Raw genomic sequence first — 18,586 nt, forward strand, 5'->3', positions numbered from 1 at the left:
ACAATGGCATATTACTCAGCAATAGAAAGAAACAAAACTGAGTTATTTGCGGTGAGGTGGATGGACTTAGAGACTGTCATACAGAATGAAGTAAGTCAGAAAGAGGCAAACAAATACCATAGGTTAACACATATATGTTGAATAAAAAAAAAATTCGGTTCTGAAGAACCTAGGGGCAGGACAGGAATAAAGACGCAGACATAGAGAATGGAATTAAGGACACGAGGAGTGGGAAAGGTAAGTTGGGACGAAGTGAGGGAGTAGCATTGACATATATACATTACCAAATGTGAAATAGATAGCTAGTGGGAAGCAGCTGCATTGCACAGGGAGATCAGCTTGGTGTTTTGTGTCCCCCTATAAGGGTGGGATAGGGAGGGTGGGAGGCAGACACAAGAGGGAGGGCATATGGGGATATATGTATACATATAGCTGATTCACTTTGTTATACAGCAGAAACTAACACACCATTGTAAAGCATTTATACTCCAATAAAGATGTTAAAAAGTATCTATTATAGAATTCTGACAAGCTCAATGGCAATAATGACATAGAGGTTACTAATGAAGAATTTGGAGTCAGCTTGCCTCGATGCAATTCCTGGCTCCATCACTCACTAGATATAATATCACCTTGGGCAAATTATATAACTTCTCTGTACCTCACTTTACGTATATTTAAAATGGGAAAAATAATAGTACCTACGTCATGGGTTTGTTGTGAGGATTAAATTGAGTTAATGAATGTAAAGGCCTTAGAACAGAATCATAGAGGTGCACAGTAAATGTTGATTCATTATTTTATTGTCAATCTGTATTTCCTAGAATCTTTTATATTTTGAAAACTGGTACATTTTCCCATCTATAGTGTTGTCATAGATCTCCTGTAACTCACTACTCCGTTGAGTTTACCTACAGCAATTCTGCTGGGGACATCTGAGTATTATTTCATTGCACAGTGATGTATATATTTTTAAATTACATTACACTTAAATTCCATTAGTCTACAAGCTCTAAGAAGGCAGAGCTGACTGGCACAGAGCAGGGGTTCACTAATTATAGCATGAAAGAATGAATTCAGAGCACTGAAGTGCTTTCTTACAACCTCAGATACCTTAGGTTTAAATTCCCCCTCAACAGGTTTATGCTCTTTTTCCCTTGACAGAGAGGTTTTAAGTTCCTGTGTTAATAGTAAATTATTTGTCCCTAGAAGGGAGTTGCCAGACTACAGTCTCTTTTTCCCTTGACAGAGAGGTTTTAAGTTCCTGTGTTAATAGTAAATTATTTCTCCCTTGAAGAGATTTGCCAGACTACAGACTATCACTTCTTTTTTCTTCTTTTTTTTGAAAAGATCTTTCTAAATCAATGATATTGTCTTAGAATCTTTAAAAACTAACTTTGACTCATTGTAAGATTCATGAAACTAATCTTTGTCACTCCTATTAAATATCCTATACATATAAAATATTACATATGAATATCTATCCACTTGCTACAGGCCCATGTTTCATCCTCCTTTTTATACATGAACTCATCAGAAAGCTTTATGCAGCCACATTTGATTACGTAGCTTTCTTGTCCCCTTTCTTCCCTGTATAAAGGATTACTGTGCTTTGGGGCCTCCTTTTTAACTCTGTGCCTGAAGTGAGTGTCTTACTCGCCCCGCTCTAGTCCTGGCCCTTTTCCTCTGTAGATTTCCTTTGCCAAAGGGTTCTTCAAATCCAGGAAGATTTATCCATTTCCAGCTCTACCTCAAGAGGAAAGGCTTTTATAGAAATGGCAAGAGGTCCCTCAACCATCCAGCAGACCAAAGACCTTGTCTCTTTCTATACCTTATTTTGGTGCCATGGTCATTTCTCAAACGTTTACTCCCAGGGCTTCCCTGGTGGTTGAGAGTCCACCTGTCGATGCAGGGGACACGGGTTCGTGCCCCAGTCCGGGAAAATCCCACATGCCGTGGAGCGGCTAGGACAGTGAGCAATGGCCGCTGAGCCTGCGCGTCCAGAGCCTGTGCTCCGCAACGGGAGAGGTCACAACAGTGAGAGGCCCGCGTACCGAAAAAAAAAAAAAAAAAGTTTACTCCCTATTGCTGAATAGAAAGGCCTATTGCAGGTACCAAATAGAAATCCTCAACCATAGCCTCAACACAAACATCAGATATAGTTTTAATAGGCTTTGAAAAATCAAACTGTAGCTTCTCATGCTCTGAGAAACCAGAGTCAAGAAGGCCCAGGTATGTGGATAGCTTTTTTCTGGAAGGGGAGGCCATGGTTCTTGCTAGAACAAGAAGGCTCCCATTGGAAGAAAGCTATGCTAGCTTCAAGGTTTCTCTTGTTTTTGTCATCCTTTTTGCCTGCTACACCCATCCTGCCCGCTTGGCTGGCTTGGCTTCTGGTTTCTCCTTAATCACTGGCTTCTACTAGCTGGCCTGGAGCTGATTCTCATTCCATTTTAGTTTTCTGCTGTCCCCTGGCTTCTAAACTTAGCTCACTGTCCATGTTGTTTCTTCCCTTTATTTCTAGCCTTTGCCTCACTATTTTGTGTTCTGGCTCCTGGCCGTGTCTCCTATAGCTACTACTTTGCAGAGCTGAGTTTCACATTTTCCTTAAAGTAATCTCAGCCTTGGCTGACAGATGCTTAAATTAACAGGGTGTTGAGTGGTGGACAACGCTAAAATAAACCAGCTTCCTAATCTCTTTTCTGTGTCTCTCTACAACTGGTTGTTCTGAGTGTAAGCATGGCTCAGTGGGAAGAATGAACACATGCCTATTGGTGACATGACTGATATGCTGAGAATTTCCTTGGCTACATAAGTTAACCCTCAAAAATCCTGCCTCCTGATTTGATGGACGTCTAAGGAACAGTTGGGGGTAGATAATAAGAGGGCTGGGTGTTTGGCCAATTTCCAGATTCATAAAAGTTCTCTCTTCCAGGGCCAGGTCCAGACCAAGGCAGTAATTTTCTCCATTAACTAGTGAGCTATCAGTTCTAGAGCTGGCACTTAAAGCTTATTCTCAAATATTGAGGCAGTTTGACTTGAAACTCAATTTGTTCCCTCAATCCACTGTCAAAGGCAAATAGCCAGAGATTTAATGCAGGATGTGGTATACACAGAGAATAGGGGGCTTAAAAACAAATGTGTGGTTCCTGTTCCACGCTGGAAAAGATGACAGTGTTTAACCTGGTGCTTCATGATTTAGTATTCCCTTTCAGAGGTATTTGCTACTTGGTGAGGAAGAGAACAAAGAGAATGGATTATGGAGAAAGAGCCAAGGGTAGGATGGTGAATTTAAAAAGTCACTTTAGGGCTTCCCTGGTGGCGCAGTGGTTGCTAGTCCGCCTGCAGATGCGGGGACACGCATTCGTGCCCTGGTCCGGGAAGATCCCACATGCTGTGGAGCGGCTGGGCCTGTGATCCATGGCCGCTGAGCCTGCGCGTCCAGAGCCTGTGCTCCGCAACAGGAGAGGCCATGACAGTGAGAGGCCCGCATACCGCAAAATAAATAAATAAATAAAAAGTCACTTTAAGCATTCTTTGGTTTTGCCTTCCTCTTTTACTTTCCCTGGTCCCAAATTCTTCCCAGCCAGTCCCTGGAACTAAAAGTGATCTGAACTCCCTATCCTAAGGGAGGAGGTGGAGGAAACAGTATCCCATCAGGAGGAATCAGGCTGAGAACATATGCCATCCTCCTGCCTGCCAAGGAGAAGATACCAAGAAACAAACACTCATGCTGAGTTAATCACAAGAGCAAGACCTTTTCTCAAATGGATTACAGAGAAGGGAGGGTAAAGAAGAGCACAGCTGAGAGTTATAAGGATGTGACACAACTTGTATAGGAAATGGGTAGGGGAACAGGGAAAATTCCTGTATCACAAACGTAAGGCACCTTACCTGTAAGAGTAAAGTAGGAGGTCCCTTGTTGGTTCCTAGGGCAGTAAGGGGCCAGATGGTCAAAGCCATTAGAGTAGAAATGAGGGGAGGTGCTCAGGGAAGCCACTTATTCACCAACTGGGATAGAAATATTTCAATATTTTTCACAACTGGTGCAAATCAGCAGGCTATCAGCTCTGGGTCGAAAAGAGTGAGAAAGATCGCCATGAAGGGCAGGAGGGAAAAGTGTATAAAAGATACCAACACAAACTTTACCAATTTCAGAATTTCACTGCCCATAAGCCAGCCCTGCTTGTGATATTCATGCCATACCAGTGATCCTGATATGGAATTGCTGCCAATATCTTGTCTTGTTTTGTTTTTGCCCAGCAGGGTTAGCCCACTTTGTTGGGAACTGGGGATGATGGAGAGGAAGGGTGTGGTGCCCCCTGGGGTGCCCATATCCCTCAGGGAAGAAAGGGATGGGGTTACCTTCTTGCAGAGGACCATCTGGTGGTCAAACAGGAAGAAGACCCGTTGCTGGTTGCGGCCATAGGGCTGGTAGATCCACGCCATCTCCCCAGTGTAGATCAGCTCCGAGCTCCTGTCTAGGATGTCCTCGCCCTGGGAAGGACATGTGATAGTGAGAGGCAGCCAGGCAGGAGGGATGGCCCCTTCACTTGCCTGGAGGCACCTAGAGCTCGGCATAGGCTGGGACAGGAGGAGGACAGAAAGGGCCTGGTGAGGAAGAAAGGATGGAGGGAGGGACCTCTGGGAATCCCTGAAAGGTTCCATGAGCTATAAAGACCCATACTCTTGTTTACCCTGAGGCCAAATGAGTCCCACTACCCAGGACTGCTATAGTCCTTCTTTGCCAGTTGCTCTCTGGCCCTAGAGGCACCAGCTACCATGAGGTGTCTGTCTATCTGTCTCTCTCTCTCTTATTCTCCCTCTCTCTTTTTCTCTAAATCTCTCTTTCTGCCCCAATCTTTCATCCTAGTTCTAGACTTTTAGTCTCTTTCCTGTACCTGAAGAGTAAAGCCTGAGCAGGTGCTAGAAGTCTCTCTGTTTCCCAGACAAGTAAAACAAGACAGGGAAGGACAGGAAGGAGATTATGTTTGAAGGAGAGAAAGAGAATCCATTCACCCTCTTAAAATTGTTTTTCCTTCCTTTCTCAGTTCATTAAAATCTACTGATTAAACAGGAAATTTCATCACCTTGGTCTGTTATCCAGAAAGCCTGAATAACTTGCTTATATTTCTTGCTATGTAGAATCAGACACACACACCAAAAACACCTAACACCTAGCTAATTCGATTCTACAGAGTTTCCAAGGGCCTCTTATTTATGGGAACTTTGATATGTGGGGGTCTATGTCAGATGCCAAGCCAGACTTGGCCCTGTTATCGAGGAGCTTACATGTCAGCAAAGGAGTCTAATATAGGTATGCTCAGAACTCATGGAATGCAAGGCAAACCATGGGGACAAAAAGAAGTGGTCCCCTGACTCAGGAGAATTAATACTTATTGAGCACCTACAGGGATCAGACATTGTGCTACATACTTTCACTCTGTCTCTTCTGAGCATCACAGTAGCCCTGGGAGGTAGATAGTCTTGCTGTTATCTTTATAGTCTGAAGTACAAAGAAGTCAAGTGATCAGCCACAGTCACCCAGCTAGTTAGCCAAAGATCCACAATCCAACCACAAGTCTGCAGCTCCAGAGAGTGTGCTCACTTTTGCCACTATGTTATACTGTCTCTAGGCCAAAACGTCACTGGAGAGTCAGTCCCTTCCTCTCTCTGGGTCTCAGTTTTCCAGCTGTTAAATGAGGTATGTGAGGATGATCTCTAAGGTCTTAGCCCTGATACTCTAATGCTAAGGTCTCAGCCTTGTACTGAAAAGCTTCAAGTCAACTTTAGAGATGGGGGTTCCCACATCTCCCCAGAAACAATCAGAGGTAAACAGTCTAGGCAGGGCAGTGGCCCAAAGAGAAGGGTAGCAGGAAATTGTATTCTTGAGCATATCACTTTTTTTTCAGTCTAAGGGATGGAAAGAAAAAGGGGGGCTCAATGGAAATATTTTCTAATAATACAACCTAAAAAAGGACACAGGGAGGGGGAAGGGTAAACTGGGATGAAGTGAGAGAGTGGCATGGACATATATACTCTACCAAATGTAAAATAGCTAGTGGGAAGCAGTCACATAGCACAGGGAGATCAGCTTGGTGCTTTGTGACCACCTAGAGGGGTGGGATAGGGAGGGTGGGAGGGAGATGCAAGAGGGAGGAGATATGGGGACATATGTATATGTGTAGCTGATTCACTTTGTTATAAAGCAGAAACTAACACACCACTGTAAAGCAATTATACTTCAATAAAGATGTTAAAAAAAAAAAAAGAAAGCTCAGAGATACTAGTGTGACTCCAGACTATACCTCAAGGGTTCCCTGGAACTTTGGTAAACACTCCTCCTTGAGGGGCCCACATACTAGCACAGAACTTCTGGAGGCCCAGTGCTAGGAGAAGAATCCCTCAGAGTGTGGGGGTCATGCAAGGTTTTCCTGTTGGAGGGATGGGAAGCTGAACATGGTACCAGTCGGCCATGCCCCACCTTGAGGCAGGCCAGGAAGATGTACTATAGTCCATTTTGAATATGTATGAAGTGAAAGAACGCTATAAAAGGGGCCAATGCTATACAAAGATGGCCAGGATGACTTTTAAAGGCACAACTTGCTAAGCTGAGAATGATCAGACCAGGAGGACTACTCAGTGGCATCTGGTCTACACACTGCACCAGCTAGGAGCAACCCAATTCTATCAATTCTGTTTTAAGTACTTGCCATAAAATGCCACTTGGTGCCACTCTACCAAGAAAAAAAAAAAAACTTGAAAAAATACACCTCTATGCTCACCAAGGTGATTGTTGTAAGTTAACTCATCTTCTCTGTTCCTCAGTTTCCTCATCTTTAAAATGATGATAATAACATTACCAACCTCATTTGGCTGTGGTAAGGATTATATAAGTTAACATATATAAAATGTTTACAAAAGTACACATCACACTGTAAGCTCCATATAATGATAGTTATTACCTTGATTATTACTGTGTACCCTAAATCCTGTGTCACATATTCCTATTAATACTCACAACCCAATAAGGGATGTAGTGTTATTTGTCCCCAAACCAGTGTCAGATAAATTGGAAGTAATATGCCGAAAGTGGCAGAATCCAGGAGAGAGTCGCTCAAAAGTCCATGCTCTAAACCATCAAACCACAGCAAAATAATGATTCCTTAATGGAACAAGCAGCTGCCTTGGAAATTTCTAAGGTAAGAACCTCAAAGACTTCAGTTCTGGGCCCAGTGCTGCCGTCAACTCACTTCCTTCAGAAGTAGCTTAATCACAATCTGTTTCCTCATTAGACAATGGGGCTAATTCAAAGGTTCCTGTTTGGCTCAAATCACATGGCTGCTTGAGAACACGAAATAAGCTCATGTAAGGTAGAGGGACCTCTCAGAGTTTAGAGCAATCAGATTTTGCCCTCTCTGCCCCACTGCACTACACAGTTCTTTGCCTTGACCCCTCAAGTGCAATCTCTTCCCACCTCACACTCCTCCACATGCCTTCTGTTCTCTTCCATTCTTCCAGAATTTTGCTCACACTGTTTTCTCTGCCTGGAACATACTTGTCCTCACTGGATAGTCAAGGCTACATCTCATTCATTTCAATATCCCAATGCCCAGCACCTCATTCTAATTATAGGCTGATTATCTGATGTGGGGTTGTGCCCTGAGCACATCAAGGGAGAGGACAAAGGAAATGCTACCCTTCTCAGAGTTTATATTCAATTCTGCCTGCTAGGAGGAAAGCAGGGAAATAACAAATCTATCCCTCCACATTTGATCTCCTGGTCCAAAGAGTGTGCCTCATCAAGCCATTTAGCTTTAAAAAGATGTTTTTGCTGCTGCCATCACGTTGGGCTTTTGTGTTTCCTCCAACTTCTTTGGATTCAAACGTCCAATGGTAAACTGGAACATGCTATTGAGTATTATACAACCAGGCTATGGGGGAAGGGTGCTATGAGGAGGAAATCACAACAACACACAATCAAGTTCTCAAATATGAGCTGCAAACTTGGGATCCTGGTAAAAATCTCCAGAAAGAAAAAAAAATATAAAAGAAGCTGTCAGGGTTACAGCTACATGTAAAAGAATGAAATTAGAACACTTCTTAACACCATACACAAAAATAAACTCAAAATGGATTAAAGACCTAAATGTAAGGCCAGACACTATCAAACTCTTAGAGGAAAACAGGCAGAACACTCTATGACATAAATCACAGCAGGATCCTTTCTGAACCACCTCCTACAGAAATGGAAATAAAAACAAAAATAAACAAATGGGACCTAATGAAACTTAAAAGCTTTTGCACATCAAAGGATACCATAAACAAGACAAAAAAACAACCCTCAGAATGGAAGAAAATATTTGCAAAAGAAGCAACTGACAAATGATTAATCTCAAAAATTTACAAGCAGCTCATGCAGCTCAATATCAGAAAAACAAACAACCCAATCCAAAAAATGGGCAGAAGACCTAAATAGACATTTCTCCAAAGAAGATATACAGATTGCCAACAAAAACATGAAAGAATACTCAACATCACTAATCATTACAGAAATGCAAATCAAAACTACAATAAGGTATCACCTCACACCAGTCAGAATGGCCATCATCAAAATATCTACAAACAATAAATGCTGGAAAGGATGTGGAGAAAAGGGAACCCTCTTGCACTGTTGGTGGGAATGTAAATTGATATAAGTCACTATGGAGAACAGTATGCAGGTTCCTTATAAAACTAAAAATAGAACTACCATATGACACAGCAATCCCACTACTGGGCATATACCCTGAGAAAACCATAATTCCAAAAGAGTCATGTACCACAATGTTCATTGCAGCAATATTTACAATAGCCAAGACATGGAAGCAACCTAAGTGTCCATCGACAGATGAAGAATGGATGAAGATGTGGCACATATATACAATGCAATATTATTCACCTATAAGAAGAAATGAAATTGAATTATTTGTAGTGAGGTGGATGGACCTAGAGTCTGTCATACAGAGTGAAGTAAGTCAGAAAGAGAAAAATAAACTCCATATGCTAACACATATATACGGAATCTAAAAAAAACCCAAAATGGTTCTGATGAACCTACGGGCAGGACAGGAATACAGAAGCAGATGTAGAGAATGGACTTGAGGACATAGGGAGGGGGAAGAGTAAGCTGGGACAAAGTGAGACAGTAGCACTAACATATATACACTACCAAACGTAAAATAGATAGCTAGTGGAAAGCAGCTGCATCGCACAGGGAGATCAGCTCGGTGCTTTGTGACCACCTTGAAGGGAGGGATAGAAAGGGCGGTGGGGAGGCAAAAGAGGGTGGGGATATGTGGATATACGTATTCATACAGCTGATTCACTTTGTTATACACAGAAACTAACACACCATTGTAAAGCAATTATACTCCAATAAATTTGTTTAAAAAAATCTTGCAAAAATAAAGAACAATTAAAGAATGGAAAAAAACAAAATAAGCTGTCAGGGATATGTTCCTTCCCCTTACCTTCAAGTGGATCTAATGCATGTGAAGGGTAGCAATGTGAGAGCATAACCAAACATCAGCATCAGAGAAATTAGAAATTTCCTAGAAACTGCAATTCACGAGAACATGTTCTTCTTCCTGATGCTCCCCTAAGCTGATTGAAGGTACTTATTATTATTTAGAGGTATAGGCAATACTTTTACTCATCCACTGATTTTTTAGAAGCCCTAGGGGGTAGGGCAGAGCATGGGGGACTCCATGAACTCTAGTACACATAGGCTGGCAGGGAGCAAGGATGGAAAGTAGAGGTGGGCAAATAAATCCAAAATGTTCATTGAATAAGCTGAGGGCCGGTCACGTTGTGGATACAGTACAAGGTCTCCTGCTCTCTAGCAAAATGCTCTGATTTACTGAGCAGGCACCAATTTCCGGTGTGGTACTAACTCTCCACCCTCTTTCTTAATTCCTTTTCAAGGGAGAGTAAGTTGTGAAGGTTTCTTCTATGATTCTTGTTTTTTTTTAAATTAATTTATGTTTTTAAACATCTTTATTGGAGTATAATTCCTTTACAATGGTGTGTTAGTTTCTGCTGTATAACAAAGTGAATTAGCAATATATATATATATATATATATATATATATATATATATATATATATCCCCATATCTCCTCCCTCTTGCGTCTGGCTCCCACTCTCCCTATCCAACCCCTCTAGGTGGTCACAAAGCACCAAGCTGATCTCCCTGTGCTATGTTGCCGCTTCCCACTAGCAATCTACTTCATATTTGGTAGTGTATGTATGTAAATGCCACTCTTTCACTTCGTCCCAGCTTACCTGTCCCCCTCCCCGTGTCCTCAGTCCATTTTCTACATCTGCGTCTTTATTCCTGACCTGTCCCTAGGTTGGGCAGAACAACTTTTCTTCTTATGTTTGGTTTCCATACATATGTGCTAGCATACGGTATTTGTTTTTCTCTTTCTGAGTTACTTCACTCTGTATGACAGACTCTAGGTCCATCCACCTCACTACAAATAACTCAATTTCATTTCTTTTTATGGCTGAGTAATATTCCATTGTATATATGTACCACATCTTCTTTATCCATTCATCTGTTGATGGACACTTAGGTTGCTTCCATGTCCTGGCTATTGTAAATAGAGCTGCAATGAACATTGTGGTACATGACTCTTTTGGAATTATGGTTTTCTTAGGGTACATGCCCAGTTGTGGGATTGCAGTGTCATAAGGCAGTTCTCTTCTTAGTTTTTTAAGGAACTTCCATACTGTTATCCATAGTGGCTGTATCAATTTACATTCCCACAAACAGTGCAAGAGGGTTCCCTTTGCTCCACACCCTCTCCAGCATTTATTGTTTGTAGATTTTTTGATGATGGCCATTCTGACTGGTGTGAGGTGATACCTCATTGTAGTTTTGATTTGCATTTCTGTAATGATTAGTGATGTTGAGCATTCTTTCATATGTTTGTTGGCAATCTGTATATCTTCTTTGCAGAAATGTCTATTTAGGTCTTCTGCCTATTCTTGGATAGGGTTGTTTGTCTTTTTGATGTTGAGCTGCATGTGCTGCTTGTAAATTTTGGAGGTTAATTCTTTGTCAGTTGCTTCATTTGCAAATATTTTCTCCCATTCTGAGGGTTGTCTTTTCCTCTTGTTTATGGTATCCTTTGATGTGCAAAAGCTTTTAAGTTTCACTAGGTCCCATTTGTTTATTTATTTTTTTATTTCCATTTCTGTAGGAGGTGGCTCAAAACAGATCTTGCTGTGATTTATGTTATAGAGTGTTCTGCCTATGTTTTCCTCTAAGAGTTTTATAGTGTCTGCTCTTATATTTAGGTCTTTAATCCATTTTGAGTTTATTTTTGTGTATGGTGTTAGGGAGTGCTGTAATTTCATTCTTTTACATGTAGCTGTCCAGTTTTCCCAGCACCACTACTGAAGAGGCTGTCTTTTCTCCACTGTATATTCCTGCCTCCTTTATCAAAAATAAGGTGACCATAGGTGCATGGGTTTACCTCTGGCTTTCTATCCTGTTCTACTGATCTATATTTCTGTTTCTGTGCCAGTACTGTGCTGTCTTGATTAGTGTACCTTTGTAGTATTGTCTGAAGTCAGGGAGCCTGATTCCTCCAGCTTCGTTTTTCTTTCTCAAGATTGCTTTGGCTATTCAGGGTCTTTTGTGTTTCCATACAAACTGAGGACTTTTTTGTCCTACTTCTGTGAAAAGTGCCACTGGTAGTTTCATAGGGATTGCATTGAATCTGTAGATTGCTTTGGGTAGTAGTCATTTTCACAATATTGATTCTTCCAATCCAAGAACATTGTATATCTCTCCAACTGTTTGTATCATCTTTAATTTCTTTCATCAGTGTCTTATAGTTTTCTGCATACATGTCTTCTGTCTCCTTAGGTAGGTTTATTCCCAGGTATTTATTATTTTGGGTACTATGGTAAGTGGGAGTGTTTCCTCAATTTATCTTTCAGATTTTTCATCATAGGAATGCAAGAGATTTCTGTGCATTAATTTTGTATCCTGCTACTTTACCAAGTTCATTGATTAGCTCTAGTAGTTTTCTGGTAGCATGTTTAGTATGCTCTATGTATAGTATCATGTCATCTGCAAACAGTGACATTTTTACTTCTTTTCCGATTTGAATTCCTTTTATTTGTTTTTCTTCTGATTGCTGCGGCTAAAACTTCCAAAACTATGTTGAATAACAGTGGTGAGAGTGGAAAACTTTGTCTTGTCCCTGATCTTACAGGAAATGGTTTCAGTGTTTCACCATTGAGAACTATGTTGGCTGTGGGTTTGTCATATATGGCCTTTATTATGTTGAGGTAAGTTCCCTATATGCCTACTTTCTGGAAGGTTTTTATCATAAATGGGTGTTGAATTTTGTGAAAAGCTTTTTCTGCATCTATTGAGATGATCATATGGTTTTTCTCCTTCAAATTGTTAATACAGTTTATCACATTGATTGATTTGTATATATTAAAGAATCCTTGTATTCCTGGGATAATGCCCACTTGATCATGGTGTATGAACTTTTTAATGTGCTGTTGGATTCTGCTTGCTAGTATTTTGTTGAGAATTTTTGCATATATATTCATCAGTGATATTGGCCTGAATTTTTATTCTTTGTGACATCTTTGTCTGGTTTTGGTATCAGGGTGACTTTGGGAGTGTTCCTCCATCTTCTATACTTTGGAAGAATTTGACAAGGATAGGTTTTAGCTGTTCTCTAAATGTTTGATCGAATTTGCCTGTGAAGCCATCTGTTCCTGGGCTTTTGTTTGTTGGAAGATTTTTATTCACCATCTCAATTTTAGTGCTCGTGATTGGTCTGCTTATATTTTCAATTTCTTCCTGGTTCAGCCTGAGAAGGTTGCACTTGTCTAAGGAATTTTCCATATCTTCCTGGTTGTCCATTTTATTGGCATTTAGTGGCCTGCAGTAATCTCTCATGATCCTTTGCATTTCTGCAATGCCAGCTGTTACTTCTCCTTTTTCATTTGTAATTCTGTTGATTTGAGTCTTCTACCTTTTCTTCTTGATGAGTCTGGCTAATTGATTATCAATTTTGTTTATCTTCTGAAAGAACCAGCTTTTAGTTTTACTGATATTTGCTATCATTTCCTTCATTTCTTCTTCATTTATTTCTGACCTAATCTTTATGATTTATTTACTTCTGCTATCTTTGGGTTATTTTTTTGTTTTTCTTTCTCTAATTGCTTTATGTGTAAGGTTAGGTTGTTTATTTGAGATGTTTCTTGTTTCTTGAGGCAGGATTGTATTGCTATAAACTTCCCTCTTAGAACTGCTTTTGCTGCATCCCAAGAGTTTTGGATCATTGTGTTTTCATTGTCATCTGTTTCTAGGTATTTTTTGATACTGTCTTTGATTTCTTCAGTGATCTCTTGGTTATTTAGTAGTGTATTGTTTAGCCTCCATGTGTTTGTAGTTTTTATAGGTTTTTTTCCCTGTAATTGATATCTAATCTCATAGCATTGTGGTTGGAAAAGATACTTGATGCAATTTCAATTTTCTTAACTTATCGTGGGTTGATTTGTGACCCACGATATGATCTATCCTGGAGAATGTTCCATGAGCTCTTGATAAGAAACTGTATTCTGTTGTTTTCCATTGGAATGTCCTATAAATATCAGTTACGTCCGTCTTGTTTAGAATATCATTTAAAGTTTGTGTTTCCCTATTAATTTTCATTTTGGATGATATGTCCGTTGGTGAAAGTGGGGTGTTAAAGCCCCCTACTATGATTGTGTTAATGTCCATTTCCGGTTTTATGGCTGTTAGCATTTGCCTTAGGTATTGAGGTGCTCCTATGTTGGGTGCATCAATATTTACAGTTGTTATACCTTCTTTTTGGAATGATCCATTGATCATTATGTAGTGTCCTTCTTTGTCTCTTGTAATAGTCTTTATTTTAAAGTCTATTTTGTCTGATATGAGAATTACCACTCCAGCTTTCTTTTGATTTCCATTTACATGGAATATTTTTTTCCATCCCCTCACTTATTGTCTGTATGAGTCCCTAGGTCTGATGTGGGTCTCTTGTAGACAGCGTATATACGGGTCTTATTTTTGTATCCATTCAGCCAGTCTATGTCTTGTGTTTGGAACATTTAATGCATTTACATTTAAGGTAGTTATCGATATGTATATTCCTAATAACATTTTCCTAATTGTTTGGGGTTCGTTATTGTATATTTTTCCCTTCTCCTGTGTTTCCTGCATAGAGAATTTCCTTCAGCATTTGTTGTAAATCCGGTTTGCTGGTTCTGAATTCTCTTAAGTTTTGCTTGTCTGTAAAGTTTTAAATTTCTCCTTCAAATCTGAGTGATATCCTTGCTGTGTAATCTTGGTTGTAGGTTTTTCCCTTTCATCACTTTAAATATGTCCTGCCACTCCCTGCTGGCTTGCAGAGTTTCTGCTGAAAGATCAGCTGTTAACTTTATGGGATTCCCTTGTATGTTATTTGTTGCTTTTGCCTTGCTGCTTTTAATATTTTTCCCTGTATTTAATTTTTGATAGTTTGATTAATATGTGTGTTGGCATGTTTTTCCTTGAATTTATCCTGTATTGGACTCTATGTGCTTCCTGGACTTGATTGACTATTTCCTTTCCAATATTAGGGAAGTTTTCAACTATAATCTCTTCAAAATTTTTCTTAGTCCTGTTCTTTTTCTCTTCTTCTTCTGTGACCCCTATAATTCGAATGTTGGTGCGGTAATGTTGTCCCAGAGGTCTCTGAGACTGTCCTCAGTTCTTTTCATTCTTTTTTCTTTATTCTGCTCTGCAGTAGTTATTTCCACTCTTTCACCTTCCACGTCATTTATCCATTCTTCTGCCTCAGTTATTCTGCTACTGATTCCTTCTAGAGAATTTTTTTATTTCATTTATTGTGTTTCTCATCATTGTTTGCTCTTCAGTTCTTCTAGGTTCTTGTTAAACGTTTCTTGTATTTTCTTCATTCCTTTTCCAAGATTTTGGATCATCTTTACTATCATTATGATGAATTCTTTTTCAGGTAGGTTGCCTATTTCCTCTTCATTTGTTTGGTGTGGTGGGTTTTTACCTTGCTCCTTTGTCTGCTGTGTTTTTCCCTGTGTTTTCATTATGCTTAACTTACTGTGTTTGGGGTCTCCTTTTCACAGGCTGGAGGTTCGTAGTTCCCACTGTTTTTGTTGTCTGTGCCCAGTGGTTAAGGTTGGTTCAGTGGGTTGCTTCCTTGTAAGGGTCTGGTGCCTGTGTTCTGGTGGATGAGACTGGATCTTGTCTTTTGGTGGGTGAGACCATGTCCAGTGGTGGGTTTTGCGGTGTTTTGACATTTGCATGATATTAGGCAGCCTCTTTGCTATTGGGTGGAGTTGTGTTCCTGTCTTGCTAGTTTTTTGGCATAGGTTGTCCAGCACTGTAGCTTGCTGGTCATTGAGTGGAGCTGGGTCTTAGCATTGAGATGGAGATCTATGGGAGAGCTTTTGCTGTTTGATATTATGTGGTGCTAGGAGGTCTCTGGTGGACCAATGTCCTAAACTCAGCTCTCTCTACTCAGAGGTACAGGACTGACATGTGGCTGGAGTACCTAGACTCTTTCAGCCACACAGCTAGAAGAAAAGGTAGAAAGAAAGAAAGAAAGAAAGAAAGAAAGAAAGAAAGGAAGGAAGGAAGGAAGGAAGGAAGGAAGGAAGGAAGAAAGGAAAGAAAGAAGAAGGAAATAAAAAAGAAAGAAAGGGAAAAATAAAATAAAGTTACTAAAATAAAAAATTTAAAAATTATAAAAATTTAAAAATTATAACAATTATTAAAATTAAAATAATATAAAAATTATTTTAAAAATGGAGAGACCAAACCCTGGGGAAAATGGTAAAAGCAAAGCTATACACACAAAATCACACAAAGAAGCATACACATACACACTCACAAAAGGAGAAAAAGAAAAAAATATAGATATATATATATAAAAAAGTAGAGAGAAACCAAATCAATAAATGAATCTACCACTGATAATAAACTTTTAATACTAAACTAAGATAAACGTAAAACCAGACACAAATTAGATGTAGAAAGTGAACCCCAAGTTTGCAGTTGCTCCCAAAGTCCGGCACTTCAATTTCGGGCTGATTCGTTGTCTATTCAGGTATTCCATGTATTCAGGGTACATTAAGATGATTGTCGAGATTTAATCCACTGCTCCTGAGGCCGCTGGGAGAAATTTCCCTTTCTCTTCTTTGTTTGCACAGCTCCTGGGGTTCAGCTATGGATTTGGCCCTGCCTCTGCGTGTATGTCATCTGAGGGCATCTGTTCTTCACTCAGACAGGAAGGGGCTAAAGTAGCAGTTGATTAGAGGGCTCTGGCTCACTCAGCTCAGGCGGGTAGGGAGGGGTATGAAATGCAGGGCGAGTATGCAGCGGCAGAGGCTGGTGTGACATTGCAACAGCCTGAAGAACGCCATGTTTTCTCCCGTGGATGTTGTCCCTGGATCACGGGACCCTAGCAGTGGTGGGCTGCACAGTCTCCTGGGAGGGATTGTGTGGATAGTGACTGGTGCTTGCACACAGGCTTCTTGGTGGCTGCATCAGCAGCCTTAGCATTTCATGCCCATCTCTGGTGTCCATGCTGATAGGCGTGGCTCGCACCCAGCTCTGGAGTTGGTTTAGGCAGTGCTCTGAACCCTCTCTCCTCGTGCACCCTGAAACAATGGTCTCTATCCTCTTAGGCAGTTCCAGACATTTTCCTGGACTCCCTCCTGGCTAGCTGTGCCGCACTAACCCCCTTCAGGCTGTGTTCATGCAGCCAACCCCAGTCCTCTCCCTGGGATCCGACCTCCGAATCCATAGCCTCAGCTCCCAGCCCCCACCCGCCCTGGCTGGTGAGCAGACAAGCCTCTCAGGCTGGTGCGTGCTGGTTGGCACTGATCCTATGTGTGGGAATCTCTCCACTTTGCTCTCTGCACCCTTGCTGCTGTGCTCTCCTCCATGGCTCCAAAGCTTCCCCCGCCACACCCCGTCTCCACCAGTGAAGGGGTTTCCTAGTGTGTGAAAACTTTTCCTCCTTCACTCCTCCCTCCCAGAGGTGTCGGTCCCAGAGGTGTCGGTCCCATCCCTATTCTTTTGTCTCTGTTTTTTTCTGTTTTCTTCTGCCCTACCCAGGTACATGGGGAATTTCTTTACTTTTGGGAAGTCTGAGGTCTTCTGCTAACATTCAGTAGGAGTTGTTTCACATGTAGATGTATTTCAGATGTATTTGTGGGGAGGAAGGTGATCTCCATGTCTTACTCCTCCGCCATCTTGAAGGTCTCCTGACTCTTCTTTTTCATTTGACAAATCAAACTGAAATTATTATGTAGATGCTTTTGATACCCGCCCTGTTTATTCAAATATGTGGAGGAGGCAAGTGAGTGGCAGAGAGAGCAAAGCACTGCTTCATTTTCTTGATTTGCAAGGCTTGTCCACAGCTGCACCCACCAAGCTGGCAGGACTTCTTTCTGAATGTCCAACTGCTCGGGTAGGTGGAACATAGAAAAAACCTATACCAGGGAATCAGTGAGGTTGAGCCACCCAAGCCAATAGCCAACCAGCCATGGGATGGACATATCCTATTGCTTTCTGTGGGAGGTTCCCCAGCACTCATCTACCTTTAGCCTTACCAGGAGTTGGACTTCCCCCCAAGGCAGTCTTACTCTCTTGCTTAGATATGGACACTTTACTGCAGAAACAAGTCCCTGCAATATCATAAAGGGAAGCAACTGGGCTGTAGGAAGCAGAAGGCTGGAAGAGTATGTGGTGCAGCAGTATAAAGAACACCCCCCAGGGAATCTGGAGACTAGATTCAAGTTTTAGTTTTGTCATTGACTTGCTGTTTGGCCTCAGTCAGAAATAGGCTTCTCAGACTTCCACCATCATTACAAGGTTTGCATGTGTGCATGTGTGTGTGTGCGTACACATGTGCATAAGCATGGCCAGAGATGTTCTTTGGGGAGTTCCCTAAGAGACCTACTGACTCTGACATTTTAGAAATATTTAAGACTAGATATGGCACACTTGATCGAAACTTTGGTCCTGGACTCTGAAATGTACCCATCAGGCCTTGCTAAAGAAAATGCTTCATAGAGGGCAAACCTTCTGAAGCTGGTCAGTTGCACAGTGACCTCAGAGTCTGAAAAGTTAACCACAAGGAATTTTTCTTCTTACTAACTTAAATAAAGAAGCACTTTGTCAAGCAGGGTTGTGTGGGCTTGGATGAGATTAGAGGACCAGTCAATCATGCTAACAAAGGAGGCAGAAAGTAACTGCCTCCTATTCGAAAGACTTTCCTTTGTTTCCCAACCCCCAACTATAGACAAAAACAAATAAAATTCCTTCTGAGATGCTGAGTCTTTAAATCATATTTCAGTGCTTTCATGTTAGGTGTTAGTGAAGCTCCCTGAACAGGCCAAAGAATTTTAAGCTATTCTTGGTCTCCCATGGCCCCAGCTGCAGGGACTGGAGGCCAAGAGCCCATGGAGGAATTAGAAGGTCTTCCAGGTATTGGGAAGGGGAAAAATGTTTCAGGGAATA

At 41.1% G+C, this 18,586-nt stretch overlaps 1 protein-coding gene across 2 annotated transcripts in view; it reads right to left on the bottom strand.

Annotated features, from left to right (window-relative positions):
* Positions 1–18,586, bottom strand: part of ARHGEF9 (Cdc42 guanine nucleotide exchange factor 9) — a 359,889-nt gene that overhangs the window by 36,990 nt on the left and 304,313 nt on the right. Inside the window, exon 8 of one of the 2 annotated variants that reach the window (XM_065900095.1) lies at positions 4,363–4,494. The exons of the other annotated variant lie outside the window; for it this stretch is intronic. Within the exon in view, the coding sequence (XP_065756167.1) occupies positions 4,363–4,494 (132 nt within the window). The remainder of the gene's footprint in view (positions 1–4,362; positions 4,495–18,586) is intronic. 2 annotated transcript variants of the gene reach the window in all.

Source organism: Phocoena phocoena, chromosome X (assembly GCF_963924675.1).
Source record: "Phocoena phocoena chromosome X, mPhoPho1.1, whole genome shotgun sequence".
Taxonomy (NCBI): Eukaryota; Metazoa; Chordata; class Mammalia; order Artiodactyla; family Phocoenidae; genus Phocoena; species Phocoena phocoena.